The sequence below is a fragment of the Morone saxatilis genome, unplaced genomic scaffold, assembly GCF_004916995.1.
Source record: "Morone saxatilis isolate NCDOM2014 unplaced genomic scaffold, NCSU_SB_2.0 Contig5, whole genome shotgun sequence".
NCBI lineage: Eukaryota > Metazoa > Chordata > Actinopteri > Moronidae > Morone > Morone saxatilis.
In genome coordinates this window covers 13,490,813-13,511,073 of record NW_023340095.1, presented here as the reverse complement: position 1 = coordinate 13,511,073, position 20,261 = coordinate 13,490,813, and the positions used below count along the sequence as shown (strand labels likewise).

The 20,261-nt window shown below is 40.1% G+C and overlaps 1 protein-coding gene across 2 annotated transcripts in view; it reads right to left on the bottom strand.

Annotated features, from left to right (window-relative positions):
- The window catches only part of myo3b (myosin IIIB), a 62,128-nt gene that overhangs the window by 27,860 nt on the left and 14,007 nt on the right, over nt 1–20,261 (bottom strand). For both annotated transcript variants that reach the window (XM_035676692.1, XM_035676694.1), the window contains 15 exons: nt 16,673–16,738; nt 14,053–14,208; nt 11,445–11,529; nt 11,234–11,350; nt 10,454–10,558; nt 10,232–10,315; nt 9,908–10,110; nt 9,731–9,829; nt 9,541–9,655; nt 9,319–9,445; nt 8,441–8,651; nt 7,492–7,639; nt 6,113–6,266; nt 5,841–5,929; nt 4,229–4,358 (listed from right to left, as the gene is read on the bottom strand). In XM_035676692.1, the coding sequence (XP_035532585.1) occupies nt 4,229–4,358; nt 5,841–5,929; nt 6,113–6,266; nt 7,492–7,639; nt 8,441–8,651; nt 9,319–9,445; nt 9,541–9,655; nt 9,731–9,829; nt 9,908–10,110; nt 10,232–10,315; nt 10,454–10,558; nt 11,234–11,350; nt 11,445–11,529; nt 14,053–14,208; nt 16,673–16,738 (1,889 nt within the window). The remainder of the gene's footprint in view (nt 1–4,228; nt 4,359–5,840; nt 5,930–6,112; nt 6,267–7,491; nt 7,640–8,440; nt 8,652–9,318; nt 9,446–9,540; nt 9,656–9,730; nt 9,830–9,907; nt 10,111–10,231; nt 10,316–10,453; nt 10,559–11,233; nt 11,351–11,444; nt 11,530–14,052; nt 14,209–16,672; nt 16,739–20,261) is intronic.

The window sequence follows — 20,261 nt, the reverse complement described above, 5'->3', positions numbered from 1 at the left end:
GGGGAGGGGGAAGGGGGGGAGGGCAGAAAGAGAAAAAGCCTTCCTTGGCATCTGTGCGTTCACTTTGAAAATTAAGCCCAGCAAGAATCCTGTAGGAAAAAAAAAAAGCTCAAGCTGGCAGTTGTATTGGGGTTCTATTGACAAGAATAGTCAATGTGCTTGGGATTAAAAAGCAATCCTGCGTTCAATATGACACCTCCCTACACGCTTTTATGAGTGCCAGTGTGCGCCTTGTACTTCAGAAGCTGTGGATCGAGCTGTCGACACGGGGGACAATCAAAGTTGTAAGAGAGAGCAGCCTTCCCGAGCTGAGTGAGCAGAGGCTTGCTGGATATCTCCGTCGCTCTCCCGCTCTCTTTTTGAAAACATGTGATCTAGAAACTCAACTCAGCAACCAAGCAAATGAGATTAAAGCACCCATAACCCCCTGCCACCCTCCCCACCCTCCATAACCACCACCGTTTATGCCTAGAGATGGCTCCGGGGGCTGTTGATTTAAATGCCATCCACTACTGTCAGAGCAGATCAATCATAAAAAGCATGGTGTAATTGGCTTTTAGTGACACAACACAGTGTTGCATTTATCAAAGGATGTTGTACCATGTGACTTAGGAGAGCTGGCTCCTCGCTATTGATGTGCGGGGCAGTCAAAAATCCCACTGCTGACTCAAAACATTCTCCAATACCACGATTAGGGGAGAAATTGAACAAAAGTATTACTTGGTGAGTGTCTCTTTTGGTAGCGAGAGTGTTTGAAATCTAGGGAGAGACTGTGGCATCTGCCCACTGGGATGAAAAAGGCTTCTGCTGGGAGAGAACAAAGAGCCAAATGTGTCATATCGCTGGGAAAAACCTGTCATTTCTACACAGGAGGATCTCCTAACTTGAAGGGAGACGGAGGGAGATGCAGAGGACGGGAGAACTGCAACTGTGGCTTAATGTGAAGATGTAAAAAAAACAATATAAATTGTTCAACATACATGATAGATTTGAAGTTATAACCCTTGATATCTCACAGGAGAATACCATGGTGTTAGTTTGTTTTAGTTTGACTATTGTAAAAATATGAACGAGACTCTCCTGAAGATAGAAATTCATGCCAGAAATCTTGTCGCTCACAAGAAATGTGAGGCCTGAGATTGTGGACACACATTATGGGCTTATTTTATGGGTCAGTACTATAAGCATTACAGTAAAATTTCTATCCGGCTTTGGATGAAAAAAGTAAATAAAAACAGTGGTTGGAGAAGAGCTGTTCTAAAATCTTACAGAAAAGCAGCAAAATGTCAGTGCTATATTATTATATATCATGTTATAATTATAGCTGATACATGCCTGTGCAAATTAAGGGTGTTTCATAATATGTGGAAGTTGCTTTGACTACCTTATACACCGTTGGGTGGTACATCATAACTTAAAAGCTAAATACATGTTTTTTATGTAAAATAAATGTAGAAAAAGTAAAATATTTACCTTGGAAATGTAGTGAAGTAGAAGTATAAAGTAGCATAAAATGGGAATGCTCAAGTAAAGTATCTAAAAAAGTACAATGCTTGAGTAAGTAATGTACTTAGTAAATTTTCACCCCACGTCCATTCACAACATTTAATTTTCCTATTTAATGAGACCAAAATAATGGTCGTATCACCATAAAAGTAATCTTCTTACTAACAGTAGAAGAAATACTATGTTCCAGGTGTAAACAGACAAACATGCAGCAGTAAGTCAGGCTGCAGCTCTACATACATGCCACTTAAGTTTAATCACATGAATATTTTAAATGCTCAGCTCGTGTGCATACTAATTATTCAAAAGGACAACAAATTGCACCAGTGTAGGGCTCATACCAGTGATTTTTTTTCTACATACATTTTAAGTGTAAAAGCCCGGGAAAAGATAAATAGTGCATATGAATAAGAAGTGAAACATCTAGAAAATATTTGTCTTTGCACTCACACTGTCTGTGAACTTTTCAAACGGCACACATCACTCTGCACATCCTCCATTTTCATTGTGCTCTGACAAAGGCCTGGAAGTCCCGAGGTGCTGTGTGTGCAGATGTGCTATGCTACAAGCAGTAAAGCCAGGCAGCCTTGCGGCTACACACACACCCACACACACAGACACAGACACAGACACAGACACACACACACCCACAGAGACCCATACTGTGACCGCAGGCTGCCCAGGCCCTGGCAGGCCCTACTGAGCCCAGCCAATTCAAACACTATGATCCCCCTGATCTGGGAAAGGCCCTGGCTCTGATGAATTTGTCCATGCAAATACATCCCATTTCCTCTGACAAAACACCACCACATGTCCAAGCCTCAAGGACCCACATTCTGCAGGGCTCAAGTGGCCTCACTATTCACCGCCTGGGAGCTTTTTACTTTCCGGGGCCCTCCTAGTTTCCTACTGTTCTCCAAACATGAACGGCATCAATACTCAGACCATCACGTTCTCAGTCTGGCGTGTGAAATGAATGAGTAGTCGACTGAAATATCACATTAATATGGACTGTGTGTGTCTGTTTTAAAATATAACGCAGAGGAAATTGATCTGTTTTAGAGAAATTGTTCCCGGGTCACTGCAGTTTGTGTCATGTACCAGCAGAAACATTAACATTCGCTGCCTTTATGTGTGCAGTTGGCCATCCCAGATCCATTATTTTACTTCTATCACAGTGTCAGGCTGTAGGTCTACGAGGGTGTCCCCTAGTGGTGACACTGTGGAGGAGGCGACCCAGAGTGTGAAACCACCCTGGTGTAAAACAGATTTCCATCAGATCCCCCCAGATAATGGTAATTTCACAGATAACAGTGAATCTATAATGTGAAGTAAAATGCAAATTAAATCCCCCCACAAATTTTACCCTGAAGAATAGATTTATAATTTTCTTACGCTATACTGTATCTCACTTTAAACGGCGCTCCATCTTTTCCAGAATGATAAGCCGGAGCAGAGCGTTTCATAGCTTTTATCTAATGAGATGATCTTCAGTTTGCACAAACTGCAATAAGAAAACTGGACCTCCAACTCCAAAGAAATAACAGAGTTGACTGGGAGCTATATTGAAGTCATGCTGCTTTTAAATGAACATGCAGACGAAACTACAACTGTAACCTTTGGTAGAAACTGCACAACACAGTAACAGTTTATTTCTGCAACAAATCACCACATTAGCTTAATGCACCCATCTGAATGGCAGGACAAACAAAAGTGCAGTGGAACAAAAGGGAAATAAAGGAGCTTTTAGACCTAACTGACACTATAGCAGCAGTAAACATTACAGCACATCTTAGTATGTATTGAGCGCATTTGTGCACTGAAATGAAGTGTTCGCTGAATTTGTTTTTACAGAGTGCACTCCTCTGAAGCCGTTAATTGGAGAAAGGAAGTGGCTGAAGGCTCCCTTGTGCACAACCTGCAATTGAAGTTTACAGACACATCACACAGATTTCTGCTGGAGTCTCAGCTAAGGTGCCTTTTGTGAATTGAAGCCTCCTTTTTAATGCCACTGGGACTGAAAGCAGGCATTTACAGGTCCCTTAAAAGGAAGTGAATCACATAATGTGGCTTAGCTGAAATAAAGTAGGAAGTGGGAATCTGATAATTTAACACATCTATTAGCATTTCAGCTAAGTCAAGTGACCAGGAGGCCGCAGCCACAGCTAATGACGAGCACATTACTCTACCTTCATTTAACCAACAGAAAAGAGGTGGGAAGAGTTGCTTTTGTGTTCTCTAAATACTATTTCTTCATCCCCTGGGTATTTAGAAACCTTATCATAAAAATATCCCACTGCACCCACAATCTGTAGATAGCATTCAGCAGTGGGAAACCAAGAGGGACAGCTTAGTGAAAATAAAAACAGAGCTCCGTGCAGAGAGCTGAGCCTCTCAAGAGATAATGGAGACTGCAGATTTATCCGAGCACGGCACACAGAGGCTTGAAATGAAGGGGGACCAGGAGATGCCTGCGAGCTGCGTCTTTAAGAAACCCACTTACCTGAACATTTATGGAAGCAGTAGACACCAGCACAATTCACTGAGTAATACAGTCAGAACCCAGCATTGTTAACAATAGTTTGTCTCAAAGAAAAGTTTCCATTTCCATTTCCTTTGTAGTTTGTGGTAGAATAATGTCCCTGTTAGTGGGTGAGATGTTCTATAGTGCTTTATTTTTCATCAAGGCCTATATATATATATATACATTTCAAGCCATAGCCTGGTGTAGTTAAGGGGCTGGAGAACAGCTGCTGCAAAAGTTTGTTCTCTGATGTTCTCAGAACCACAACAATGTCTGCAGGAAGGGTGTCTCTGTTCTTCTCCAGAAACCCATCCACGTTGTACATTACCTGTCAAGTAGGACAAAACATATGGACAGTCTCAGTGTTATTCACATTTTAACAATGTTCCCACTCTTTTTTTTCTCTTTTTTTTTGGCTTCTTCAAATGGCTTTAATTGGATAGGCACAGCTGTACGAGAGACAGGAAAAGGGGGGGGAAGAGAGAGGGAGACACGCAGCAAAGGGCTGCAGGTCGGATTCCCCCAAACCCAAGGCCAGTTCGAGCAACTCCCTATATGGGCTCCGCCAGCTCTACCGACTGAGCTAACCGGGCGCCCGTTCCCACTCTTTTTAAGAAGTCATTTTTCAATTCTTAAGGAGTTTTCTTGACATTACAGGGCAGCACTTGCTCACAAATGGTCACATAATTTACTGGTAGGCCTTGTATTTACACATTTTCCCCAGTTTTATTCCTCCTTTTTTAATGATGCAGAGTTCATGATGAAGGTTCACTACAGGTAGGTGGTCAGCGTTTAAGGGACACTTTCTGCTGTTCTTACCACAGCCGATTCTTCTGCAGTGTCTCTGGTGATTTGAGTAGTTTTTTCTCTAAGCTAGGTTTATACAGGCGATCTGAGTGAGGGGCTAAAATACTATTTAAATCTTCCAGGACAATATAGGTTATATTCCAGGATATTTTGTCATTTTAATCAATTTCCAAACATTTCAGGTTTTCTAGGATGCGTGGGAACCCTGTTGAAGGAGCCATCATCATTACCTCTCGAATAGGATCTGGCAATTTGTATGTCATAAAGTGGTCAATAAGATCACATGATGTTCTTTGCAATAGGCCTTTTTCACAGAAGACAGCTTGAAATGTCACAGTAGGAAAAGCACAAATGAATGATGGCTGAATTCCATTTAGCTGCTTCAGGTATTGTGCATGCAGGCTGGCCGTCACACTGTCATGACTTACTGGGACACTTGAAAAGAACAGAGCCATCGTTAATGTTATTTGTAACACCTGCATTATATTTTCCTACTATAAGTCAAAATGTCTGCTGTGAAAAAGGCCTTTGAACTGTGTTCAAACATTCTGCATCACATCAGAAAAATTTATTCACACATGTAAAGACTAAATTTGTTATATTTTAAATGAAAATGAATGAAAATGTTTGCTTTGAATCATTAATTCAGAGGACACATCATCATTCTATCCTCACTGAAAGTCTATTATCAATTAATTATGGTCGTACCTAATCTTGAATATTAATTCATTCAAATTTAAACAGGATTTATATTAACTCTCAATTGCTATAACTACCAACTGTTCTGATAATTGCAGAACTAAATGATCACATGCTCCACCCTGATTCAGTCATCTAAACATTGTGCAAAGTATTAAACTTTATAGAAAGACAAAAAGTAAACCTCACCTACCACAAGTGGTGTTCGTCACAAGCCTTTTAAAAACTAAATCTCCGATCTTATCACACCAACAAACAAGGCAGTAGATTGATGGTTTCACACATCCAAAGACTCATTTCATACCTTTCCTGCGTAATGCTGAATCCCAAAACAAAGCTCCACACGCTTTGGTATCCAGAAGTATTTGCAGCGCAAATTGTCCTCAAATTTATCTGTAGGCAAGAAACAACAAACATACAATAAAAAGATGCTTTAAGCAACACTGGTAGGAAACCTAAGCATATAAACCGTTTTTGGGCAGAGCTGCAGCTACATTTCAAGAAGCAGCGACCTCTGACCTCTCGCATTTTTCATGCTTTTTCTGTTTGATGTTGCAGGAGGAGCTCCAGTCTTACCCACTAAGGTCTGGTCAGTGGCCTGAGGGAAGCGGCTCTCCTCATCCATCAGGGACAGCAGGCCCATTGGCTTCTGCAGGAACATGTCCAGGATGGGCCTGTTGTCCTCGTACTCCACTAGGCTGGCATCCACCCCCTCACTCTGGTATTCCATCTAATTAGAACCAGTGAATGTAGCATAATCTCGTTAATGATTTCTCTAAATGACCCAATTAAACAATCTGGGCTAAATATGATTTGTGCATGTGTGGGGAGACAATATTGTTTCTAATCAACAAAACCCGACAGTTGCAGCCGGCTGTGTGTGTGTCTACGGCTGAAGTTTACAGCATAATAGAGTCTTTTACTGAATGCATAAAACAGAGCAGTTCTGAACTAACAAATAGAGCCACTTACTTATTCATAATTTATTTCTCTTTGCAAATAACCCAGAGTCATATCATATTATTGCATCTATTTAATTTCAGATCAAAAAGTTGTTTTAAATATATATTTTACTAATAAAGTGGAACCAATGGATCTAAACCGTCCTCATGTTTAAGTCATTAACTCAGAATAATCAGTTTCTGTGTACAGCGACGCTGAAGACATCTACCAAATAAAAATCCCTTTTCCACTGAGCACCAGCCCTTCATCAGGGGCAAATTGCACTTGTTTGTAGAAGAGAAACTTTTCTACAGCCCTTATTTTCAATGATCACTGCTGTAATTAATGTGTAAAGGGTAAATGTAGCTTCAAATAACAGTTCCGGTGCTAGAATAAGCAGGGAGTATGATCACTATTTATGTGTGAAATCCACCCTTAATTAATGATCTTGTTTGTATTTCCTTATTCTTCTGTACACGTGTTACTGTATGCATTTATATGTAAAGCAGGTTAAGTTTACTTGCGATAAAAAGTGCTATATATATAAAATTGCCATGTCCTACCTTGTTTTTCCTTTTAAGAAAGGACTGTTGCAAAGAAAGACTAAAAGGCATTATGGCAAAATGGTTTTTGATTAATGTCTCTTCATTCCCATCAAGGAAAATAAAGACTTCTCGCACTTCAGGGTAAACAACTTCATTAAATCAATTAAGAGAGTCATTTGGTGGTGCACAGTACAAACAATCCTTTACACATCACAGCCCGGCTAAAAGCAAAAACGTTCATGTTGAGAGCATCTCTGCCCTGATGGATGTGAAAACACACAAATAATATTAAAATGACTGATTTCCATAACAGTGTTTTAAAGGGAATTTGTTTTCTCAGTATGTTTTATTGCTGAGGAGTGTCGTTTTCTGGATGCATTCAGTCCGAGCACATTACAGAGACGTATTAAGAAAGATGCATTTGCGCAGACATACTATCAATAATCTCTCTCCGTATGTCAAACTCACCTGTTCCAGTGCAAATATGTGCTGGTTGAAGTAAAACTGGATCTGTTCGTTTGCGATATTGATGCACAGTTGCTCAAACGAGTTCTTCTTGAAGTTTTCAAATCCAAAGATGTCCAGGATTCCCACATTCATGCCGCTCTCTGCAGCACTTCAAAGGAGAAAAAGGGGACAAACAAACTTATTCTTCTATGTAATGGAACAAGCAAATCCCCAGCAGCCATATTAATTGATAAAACTTTAATGATAATCCAAGTTCAACCCAAATACAGAGTCTGGTCTGGACTGCCTAGTAGTGTGAAGAAAAATCATAAACATCAGCTTTCAAAAAACTCTGAGCTTCTTAAATGGTTTTATTTCAGTCTCTATTGATTTAACCTCGAGTCATTTTCAATATCTGCACAAACAATACTCATTTCTACAACACAGCGTGAAGACTGAACACCCTGCATTTCATATTCAGCGCTTGGAGCTGCTACTTTTCATGATCAGTCATTACCCACTGTATATAGAGGTCACCTTTAGCCTGTGCAACCAGGTTATTAATGGCAATAAGGAAACGGCAGAGATGACTGGAATGCAGACAGGAACTCTTTTGTACATCTCTGAGAGACGACTCCTTGACAGTCAACGCTCATATTTATGAAGGAATTCTTTTGGATCAATGAACAGCCTCTTTGCAGTCTCTCTGAAGTCTTTTTAATCATCTGAACATTATTTTCTCTGCACGCAACTCTGTATCAAAAATTTATTAAAACTTTTTTTTGCTCTCCTTTTACTTGTCTTGTGCTTGCCCATTGATATTCTCCTCTGCATGTTTGCATCTACCTCTACAGACTTCCATAAAGGTCATCAGAGCTTTGCAGAAACTCTGCGTGATCGCTCGAGATAATCGAAGCAGAGAGAGTAACAGTAAACGTCCGCACAGATGTTCATCACCAAGCATGCTCACCAGATATTCATGTCAGGCTGCAGCAGGGAGTTGATGCGGTTGACTATCCAGCTGAAGAGGCGTCCGTACAAGGCCTTGGACATGGCATCTCGGACATCGGTGGCTTTGTCCACGGTGTTGGTGCGGATGATGGTCTCGCCCCTGGTGACCACACACTGGGAGGTCAGAGCCTCCTGGAGTTCCTCAGGGCCAATGCTCAGGAGAGACGCAGCTGAGAGAAAAGACGAGAGGGTTAATCAGTTTGATAATCAAGAGCTCATCTGAGTTTATCATTAGCATAAAAATAAGCCCCAACAATCTTTTGCTTCTTTACATTTGTTATGTAAATTACAAGAGGGGTTCTGTGCTTTTGGATACATTTGCTCTCAACTGCTTACAGAACATTTTGGTTTCTTTGCCCCATTTTCTGGGTAACGAGATATGATTGATTTGTTGTTTATTTTGTGTAAGGCACATAAAAGTGCCCACAGAGCCTTATACGACATCCAATACACTGTTACCATAGAGAAACATGCGTCACAAAATAACAAACTATTACACAAAACATACATCATTACACAACATAAAAAATATAACAAAGAGACCCACAAACACATTTCAGTAATAGGTTCTTTTCTAAAAAAACTAAACTCAAGTCATTTAAAAATTATCCACCCAGAAAAGCTCTGCAGAAAAGGTGGGCATTTTACCACAGAGTGCAGTCCGTAAATCATCATCACACAAGGAGGAATAAAACATAAAAAAGCCTTCTTTTTTTTAAATCTAATCTAAATCACAAAGCAAACTCTTTTCTCCCCAGGGAGACCATTAAACCTACCTGTTTCTTTGGCTAAAAGAAGAGTATTACAACACACAGTGCCTGATATATTGTATCTCACCGTTCTCTAAGGCCTCTGAGTTAGGCACTTCACTCTTATCAGTCTGGTGTTGGGATGTGATGGCAGCAAATTCAATATTGCCGGTGTTCAAAATGGCTGAGAGAATTCTGTAAACAGAGGTCACCTCCTACGAAAAAGAGTAGAAAAATCATATTATATTATATTACAGCACTTAACCGATCTGTGACCAAATACTATAAACTAAAGTAATAATTAAAGTACCTCTTCAGTAAAACCAATATTTCGGAAACCCTCCTGAATCGCGTCAAACTGCTCCTTGTACAGTTTGCTGGAGACAATGTCTTGCATCACTTTGCGGTGCTGGCTGTCGATATACCTGCAGGTGCACATTGTGACAATCAGTGTTCATTTACCGTGTTTACTATGAACATGTCAAAGTCAGACTGCTAACCTGGGAGGTGTCCTGTCTGGTAGCCTGTAAGTCTTCAGCTTGTCTTCGTGGTAAAGCCCAGCGTATATGTAATAAAATATGTGGAAGTTTTTCTCCCCCCTGAAAGAAAACAAACTCAGTAATCAGAAATCTGACAAAGGGTGAACTCCAATCACACCAAGCCTGAGCAGCACATACGTAGCCTGTTTGATGACCCTCGACTTCTCCAGCAGGTACTCGGATATCTTGGCCCCGATGACCGCTCCGGTGGGTGTGAACTTCATCTCCAGGTATTTGCCAAAGCGGCTGGAGTTGTCATTGATAGCTGTGCAGGCATTTCCAAAGGCCTCTACGAGGGGGTTCACCTGCAGGATCTTCTCACGCAGTGTCCGATTGTTAGCCTGAGAGCAACGACATGTTTCTTTTAATAAACTATGGTACAATTTTGAGGTAGTTTATGCAGTATTCAGCACTAGTATCATCAAATATAACAATAAGAGGATGCTACCACTGCTACCATACCTTTCCCAAGAAGGTAAGATGTTGAACAATCAAATGGGCGCTCTCTGTTTTCCCTGCACCGCTCTCCCCACTGATTATAATACACTACAACAAAAGGGAACATCCAATGACTTACACAGCACGCAACATAAATGTTTCCCTTATGTAACCAGGGAGAAGGTTTGTAGAGCATTTTGTTAAAGACAGACTTGGTAGACACAGGGTTGATTTTGTGTAGAATACCTGGTCTTTGCAGAACGTCACCATGCCTCTGTAGGCTGCATCTGCAGTAGCAAAGATGTGTGGAGGGTTGTCAGCCCGCTTTACACCGTGGTACAGCTTAGAGAACTAAGAGAAGGCACATTGTTTTCCGTTTCAAAGACTGTTTCAAAAGAAAACCCACAGATTTTTACAGATTTCTGTATTGTTTATAATTATTGTTATAGATTTTAACCATTTGGCCATTTTAGTCGTTGCAAACATTTGCTAATTAGCACTTAAAACAAAGTACAACTGAGATTTTGGCAGGTATTTCATAAATACCAATGCACTGGAGAAATTGAAATTGTGACCCAATGAGGGATCAACAGTTATTACGAGAATTTGAGTAGTGCTTGTGACATTTCACAAAAAAACTAAAATAATATAAACATCATGGTGGTGCTAGAAAAAAAAAGTTAGGAGATCACCAAAGGATTCATCCTCTGGGGAACATGAATATGTGTACAAAATTATCCATTAGCCCTTAAATATTTGATTAACGGAGATATTTCAGTCTGGACCAAGTGGTGGACAGACCCTGAGTGTTTGTGCTGAACATGGGTTTAAACTCTGATTTTATGCCAGATATTTGTATTGTTATTTTGTAGTATATAAATATGGATTCATTTATTGACTTTTTAGAAACTAAAAAGACTAAAATAACAGTACTATACAGTAGCATATCCACTAGGCAATCCTTCATCATTTCCACTGTGATTGGGACACCACTGTTTGCATATGTGTGACTGGTCAATAACCAACCTGGGGAGAGTAGATGCTGAGATTCTGGAAAGGATTGAGAGCAATGAGGATGTCGCCAACGTAAGTGTACACCTGCAGCTCATCATACCTCTTCTGGAGATGGCTGATTATTATCTCCTGCCCGAAAGAAAAAAAACAAAACACACATGGCATCAACAAATTGTACCTCGGACCGATCAATGCATGATGAGATAAACACATTAAATCTTACCTCATCCAAGAACTCCAGGTTTACCAGATCATCATCGGGACAGCTCTCTATTATGAGGGTTTTACGGGTATTGATCCGCCCGTGCCTGCATGGAGCCAAGGACATGATAATGCCTCAGAAAAAAGCTGTAAAACGACCACCAAATGAGAAACAGTAGTTTGACTGGCCGGATGTGAGACCCAGTCACTTCCAAGGTTTGTGTGAAGCCCTTAAAGCTCTCCCAGGGGACATGTCTCCCATTATCACAGGCTGTGATTGCTCTTCATCTGTGTTTTGACCTATCACTCTCCAATGAGCCCCAGTGGGCAGAGGTCAACACAGCGCCAGCTGGCTCCACGGGGACTGTGGAAGACCTCAGGGGACACCAGAGAGTGTGTGAAAGAGAGCCAAAGAGCGCTGTGTCTGCGAGTGCCTTCTGCTTTATAGTCTATATATATATATGTGTGTGTGTGTGTGTGTGTGTGTGTACATATGCACAGTAGCATAGCATGCTCAGCCTTTTAAATTTAAACACTGGTTATATTTTATACTTAACTCATTCTCATCAAAGCCCATGAAAAGACCAACATACTACTAAGATGTAATGTCTGTGTAGCCAAAGCCTTGAAATAGCTTATTCCTCATATAGTCATGTAGCTCTGGGCGCTGTAGTTCATTTTGAGTCAGTCACACATTCACTGTTCTGCTGCTACCCACCAGAATTGGGTTGCACCAGCTATTAATAAATCCATCACTAAGTTTGTGCATAAAGTCCTTCCTAAGTTAGAAACTCTTAGCTAGTTTCAGGCCAGTGATTTACTAAAGTAAGTTTCACCAATAGGCTAAAGGCTTTAGTGATGTATGAATTTGTTGCTATGAAACGCTTTCCAGTGAAAAAAATAACTGCTAAAAATAAGCAGTTTAAGGCCATCTTGTGATAAATTATTATACTCGTCACCATGTACCTTAAACTAACGTTAGCTTTGAACGTTAGCTTTAAACGTTAGCTCAGCTAGCTAAGCAGTTATTGGGTCTAAATATTTAGTAACAGTTAAATAATAAAAACTACCGTTTCCATGTAAACCTCCATTTGTAACACTTTTTATTTAGGATACCTTTATAATTAGGATACCTTTAAAAATTCCTAAGTGACGGTGCGACCGGTTCCTGAACCAATTGTGTATTAATCCACCGCTGAAAACAGTCCATTATAAATACACTATTTACTCGTATTAGGTATTTCTAAGTATTTATGTCTTCAGTAGGAATAAAGGGACTTAAGTCAGAAAGTATTAAAAGACAGACTGAAAAAATCTTGGTTTGGGACATTTCATTGGATTTTTTATTAAGAAAAAAAAAATCTAAAAAGCCTTTAAATGAAAGCTTTGGAAAAAGCATCCAAACACTCCTCAAAACTGCAAAAAAACAATCCAATATCTCATCCACACGAGGTATCTATATTCTATTATAATAAATAATCAATCTTATCATGAATACAAATATTCAAGCTTAGGAACTGTTTCCTCCTCTGCCTTTGCATTCATTTTGTATTCTGAATATAGTGTAAATGAATCAGCGCAGAAATAAAGTCACATGCTCAATATGTGTGGTCCCGCTAAAGCGAATACTCGTCACCATGTCCCTTTGGAGGAGGTTTTGAGACCTCTACCTCTCTTCCGCTTTGAAGTAAATCGCACTATTCCACCTACGGCAGCTACTTTTAAGTTCTCTATGTCTTTATTCTTATCTGGAGTCATTGTGTGCTGATCTGTGGCATGAGAGACTAAACCAGGCGAGCCCAGTTCTCGCCCTACAAGCTCCTAATCCCATTATCCACTTTCACTGTGGACAGGAATTCGGGATCAGGCTCAGGCACCGACTCTGCACACTCTCGGGAGTAAACAGAGCTGGCACAACATCAAGACTCTCTCAGTCAAGGGCAGGTTCAGCGAACTCCTTTATAATGAAGATTAAGCATTGCCAAAGTCAGTATTTCTCGGTAAATAGAAGGAGACTTTCTGCTCTGTCATTTGCTGCCATGAGAGTGTCTGGGTGAACTATTCTTCCTGACACATTTCAGGATTAAATCACCCTCTCTGTCTTTACATGTCTATATGTATATCTATACATATTTATCAGTACAAAACACAAGGAACTTGTATAGTCGCAACTAACTAGCTCATTGAAACTCAAGCAAAAAGAAGGCAGTACAGTTGAAATGTCACCTATTTTTAGTGAGTAAATCAATCTTGAACAGAATATTTACTCCATCATTGGTTTAATCACACAGGCGGGGAAAAGCTTTATAAGAATGGTTGCCACATCCGCTGGCCTAAATGGCATTTATTAATCTAAGGTTAGTCAGCACAATCACTCCTTCTGAATTAGTCACACTCCCCTTACTTCTCTTTAATCACACACTGTAATGTCCATTACTGGGGCTCATCATCACTTCTGAGCATAAGAAGATGAGACCATGCCCCCTACTGGACAGAAAATATATCACCACCCATCTGCTGCAACTGTGGTCTCCAATGACAGCACACGAATGAACCAACCAGCTTTGTCACTGCAGCATTATTTATTCTGCAATTTTAGAATGAAATAAAAATAACCCAACGTTACTTACTTGGTTTTGGTTTTGCAGCCGGCTTCCTGCTGCTCCTGAATGAGAGCAGCCAGCTGCTGTTGGAGTGCCACATCTTTGCCGTGTACCTGCTTGATGAAGGGATGCTCCAGGAGGTGGGTCACAGATGGACGTGCCTCAAAATCCTTTATCAGACACCTTACAATCAGAAACAAAAACACAGAGGAAACTTTGACCACTTCAGACAGACAAAGCCTCTTGAAATCAGAGCGAATTAAACAGCAAAGCAATCACCTGAGCATTGTGGACGGCTGATTTGTCAGGATCTGTTCAGACACTACCAAGGCTGCTCCTTACAAGTGTTTTAAAGTCTGGGTCACTAATCTGTCATGCTGTGTCTGAGTACCACATGGTCACTATCACCATGGCCCCCCTGAGTCCAAACAAGAAGCCCTGCTATGGCACAGCAGTAAGTCCTATCTGTGATGTGCAGTGTTTGCCAATAGGTGATGTTACTCTGTGATACTGGCCTGTGGCTACAATTCAGCATCAGTTAGCTGCTGATACAAGTACTCTCAAAATATTTACTGTTAAGCAGCACACACACACACACACACACACACACAAACACACACACATACAGGAGAATAAATGTAGCTTTTATTTCTGACAGTTTTGATATATTGTGAGAGGAAAACTATGAAATTAAAAGACTTGTAAATCCACACCTGAACTTAACGATGCATCCATCAACAATCTACATTTGTACTGTTCAATTACTTGTTCAGTTTAAGACTTTCACTGTCTCGCCGTGTGTGTGGTTGTGTGCGTGTGTGCACACTACAACACCAACAACTCCAGGCAGGGGAGAGATAGAGAAAAACACCAATCTAATTCCTACCACCTAATCTACTCTGAAATTCTGTTTCTTTTATCAGTTTGTTCGGCTCCGAAAGTTAATTCCATGAATTCATTAGCGTCAGGACATTAAGCAGAGGTTGCTGCTATTAGCAGGGCTGTGCTGCCGGGATGCTGAACGGCAGGCCACTTTGTCACAGAAGTCAGCTCTTTGGCTGCACAAGTGCAGACACTGGTGATGGATTCATTATCCTGAATAACACCCCCCTACCTCAGGTTCCCTTGCACACACACACACACACACACACACATACATACATGTATAAGGCTGAAAGGGCTTCACAAACAGCCTGCAAAGCTTGATAACATTGTCCAGCCTCCCCACATTGAACTCAGCTGGGATTTGTTTGGGAAGATTATTTCTGATATGATATCACACAATCCATTAACCCAGATTACAGAGCTGGAATCCAAAACGTATCCAGTGAAAACCATCGCAACTACACTTGTAAAAAGTAACAACTAGCATCACAACAATGTGTGTTGGCTTGGTTTAAGGGGTAATATGATACCGATCAATAACTCAAGTGACACAAAAAAAGACCTTTAAGGCAGATGGTCTGTTTGTTTTTTTCAACTGGCCCCTTTGCAGTTATTGCATCTGCACCTCCAAACCTGTTCCTATACAAATAATTCTCCAAACAAATTGAATTTTATTTTCTCATTATGGTTCAGACTCACACACCTCTGCGCTGTAGATATTAAGGTTGTATATTCTGAGCAACCATTACAAGCCACCCCTGACATTATTAGCTTTGCACAGTGGAGCAAATGATAAGTTATCTGGGCCTCACATAGACCTGATAACTCAGGTGAATTAGTTTGTTCCTCTGTGGCAGATTTACACAAATTAAAGTCAATGAACAGAAAAGACAAGAAGGCTTGATAGAATCTGGCTATAAAATATCAATTTCAATCCCCTCCATGTTTACATGCACACTCCCATCTGCTGACAATGTGCTATAGCTAATGTTCAGATATCATTTCATACTGGACAGATGCTTTAGTGTTTTTTAATTGGCTCATGCCATTTTCAAGAGTAGCTGCTCATAGAAATGATACAGAGAAAGTAATATGAATGTTTATAGTCTTATGTCCTGTATTTTAACGACATTACTTTCACTCACATGTCTTGCCAACAGATTTAACCCTTAAACAGTGTCACAGATCAAGAAAACTAGGCTCAGAACTAGAGGCCGATCTTTATATTGACTGATAATATTGTCAATATTGTGAATATCACTGTAGAAATTTTATTCATAATGAAATCAATAATGACGTGTGGTCAGATATACAAAAATACATTGGTAAATAATAATAAATAAGTGAATTAAAGGAATATGTACAGGCTGCCTTTTTATGTTTATTTGATGAGTGCATGAGTATATTCACAAGTATAGATGGACTTCAGTTTACCTCATTAACATATGTTAAAGTTACATTATGCTGTAAATACCCCCATCCCTTACAATATCATTATTTATTAACCAAACCAAACTCTTAATTAAATAAATTAGAGGGATTCTTAGCAAAAGAAATCTATTTATGTTATATCCATGTAAAAATAAAGAAATATTGGTCGATATATTGTCTGAATCAGCCTCATTTCTTCCCAATAGATTCTTAGTGGAACATAATCTACTGTGAGCTCCCACAACCCTTTCTGGAAAATAACTGCCTTTCCAAAAAGTATTAAAACAGAAGGAGGACAAAGGTTAACAGGTTGAAGTTAGAGGACACTTACTGGCCGATGAAATGGCTAAAACTTCTGCACCACTGCTCTGGATTTCTTAACGTAGGGGAGGGATTTCTGAAACAAAACACACACATACAGAAGTCAACATCAACAGTGACTTTATCAAATGAATTCAAATGACATCATGATGATCATCGCTGAAAATTGAAAGCCTTTCAGCTTGTCTCCAGAGTTAGCTGACAAATGATCACTGGCAGGCAGAGTGTGACCGTCAGACTCCTGCGAGAGTTTCTGGTCCGAGGACGAGCTGGTCGGGGTCCAGGTCTATGGCAGCCACAGAAAAAGTGACAAATGATAACAGCTCCTCCACTGTCTGGCAGCAAGCATCTGCCATTGGGAGCCAAAAGTTATGGGAGCTAGTTATACCTCTGTCAGCAGCATTTACGGAGGCCATCTATAATGAGGCTAATACTTTTCAAGCGCGCTCGATGACAGGAGGCAGGTCTGTATGAGGAGCCAAGGCTGGACGGGCCTGAGTACAGTCATCTTCACAGGGAGCTGCCAGTCTGACAGCTGGAGGCTGAGCCTTTTGTCACTGTCAGGCAAACAGTGACAGACCTGGTCGAGACATTTATTAACTGTGTTAATGAGTTCACACGTGTTGTTTCACTACGCTGTCAGACAAGTAGAATATGAAATCTCAAGAGTAAAAAAAAGGGGGGGAACATGCATTTATTTGGATTTAAAAAAATGTTTTCATTTTGTTTATCACAAACAAACCAAAGCTACACATTAAACGACAAGATATCTGACACATTTTTTACATATTTTTCTCTTTTTTTGGAAGGGATGGGAGGATGTTGGGGTAAAAAATCTGTCATTTTCCACAGCACTAAGTTAGTCGAGTCTTTGATAAGGATTCAGACAGGCAATCCTTTCCAAAGTGCAGATCAAAGCCAGTAACTGACTGCTTCAATGCAACCTCTAATATGAGCCTGAAGACACATTCTCGCCTTGATGTTGTACCATATTGCTTATACATTACAGAGTCAATATAGCAGCACACTGCTGATAACACTGTCAAGTGCACTCATTGTGCTTAGCAAATTCAGGCATTTTTTTCTTTCAGTATTTGTGAGAGTGCTGGCTCACATTGTAAACACAAATGGCTTATTCAAATCCAGGTCCAGGCAGAGCTTGTACTGTCAGACGTGCCTCAGACTGGATTGAGGCAAAATCACAGAGGTGTCAACAGCGCTTGGCGGCTGTAACTAAGCCACGGAGGAAGACAAAAATCAGGCCAATGCAATATTTGAATAAGATACTTCATATGCAGAATTTATAATTCCTCCATTTTCCCACATGATGTAAAACATTGTTATTTTTCATTCAGGAAATTCTTCACTGCAACGCTATGCATTGTCACTCAAGACTTACTTACAGTCTTTCCACACAGCTCTCTATTTTCAGACTGAGACAAACTCTGTAGAAGGTTTGAATAATTATAATAATTAAATTATCACCAAGATATAAAAATATGTTTCTTTGCCAGATCTCCACAGATTACTGTAGCAGACATTATAAAGCAAGCAATGTTGAGTTGTTCCTGTCTAGCAAAGTAATGAAGGATTCTAAAATAAAATATACTGAAATATAAATATACTGTAGATGTATCATTAAGCTTCCTTGTATAACTTTCTTGGTACATTTGCTGATGACTAATGTAAACAGTGATGTACTTCAAATTTGACAACTCAAAACACTGAAGATTCATAATAACTGATAAAAGATTCATATATTTTCTTGGTTAAAGGACACACAAAAGTAAGAATTGGTGTCTTACAGCTGAGACAGAGTGGCCTTTATAAAGGCTTAACAGAGAATGAGCACAAGGGTCCAAAATAAAGTCTTATTCAGCGAATGGACCACCGGCTTAGAATTTCAGCTCATCCATCACCGCAGCCATAGCACCAGCACTTCTTTGCGCATACATGCATGAACACGGAGAACTACTACTACATTTATCATGTCTTTGGCTGCCACATCGCCAAATGCTGCAGTCCTGGACACCACACAGAGCAGTGAAATAAGAGCATCAAACGAGGAGATGTTAAAGCCTTTACTCATGATTGGAAAACCAGCCTGCCAGCCAATGACCTCTTGTCAGGGGTCAAGACTGCATGAGTGTCTGGTGATGGGAAATCTGTGACTTTAAGGCGTTACTTCACTCTATCTCAACCAAAATCAAAGTGATGTTTTAAATGATGGCTGGATTTCAGAATGAGATAACTTGCCAACAAGTTATCAATCAGAAGTAAAATGTTTTACTGTTGTTGGTGATTTTTGAACAAAAACATTTAAAGCAAATATACACTAATCTGCAATTATTATTACCATGCTAGAGGAATGGATCTAGAGGTCAGTCCACCACTTTGGTCCTGACCATATACAGTCTATAGTCCTGACTGAAATATCGAAAACATATTGGAAATTATCCTGATCAGCGAAAGTTATTAGTAATGCATGGGTTCAATGTATTATTTAACACACAGGCAAGACATAACTTTAGTTTACTACAAATTTGATGTTTCACCTCTTGAAAGATTTCACTCTGTGTCAGAAACACCAGAGACTGTGCTGATATCCCTCACCCTTGGCTGTTCTGCTCCACAGATTTTAGCTTTTTCCATGAAGGGTTGTCTCTTACAGCACACTAGTCTGGATTTCTCTCCCCAAGCCACATGATTTGATTAGCCTTTCTTGCATCTGACAAGCCATCATTTACTTCTGCCTTCCATCTCACTCGTTCTGGTCTCCACTCCACAGATACACATACTGTTAAATATGTGGCTAATATCCACAGGGATCTGGCCGAATAAACACAACCTTGGACGTCTTTGCCTCTAACCTTTACAACACGTTTTTACACACACTTACACTTGTTTGACTTTACATGGACACTTTACATGTCCTGTGCAGCATTTAGGGCATTGGCGCAAGCAATAAACCTTCCTGCATATTAAATATCACAGACCATCTTTGTCATCTTTGTCTGTAATTAATTTAGCAGTTGATGATTTTTACAACTTCACCCTCTGACATGCTCCATTACCTTCATTCATGGTCACCATGGACATCACATATCTGTCGTAACAAAAAAAAAAAAAAAAACACACTCCCAAAGCCTTGGATTCAACTTAAAAGGAAAACTGAAGCTACATGAAATAGCAGAATAATTTAAACATATGCATGGATCAACAATATGTCAAAACTCATCAAGTATCAGATATTTCTGAAGCACAAACAAACCACGCACCAAGGTGACCCTAATTCATGGAGCTCATCAGTGTCTCCTCTGACAGATATCAGCACTCCTCTTATCGTTTATAGCTGCCTCCTTGAATGAGAATCATTTCCACCTGTGCAGGTTTCTTGTAGCACAACCAACACTGTGACATAATGGCTATCTGCTGTTAGCCCCTGCAGTCAAACTGGTGATAGCACTGTCTGTTCATTTGGTCCTTTAAATCTGTAGCTTGACAAGAGAGACTGTCCACGTAAAGCTTACAGTGGCATTCAAACAGCATCACACACAGGTGAATTAGTACCAAGAGAGAGAGCTGACTACATGCTGCTT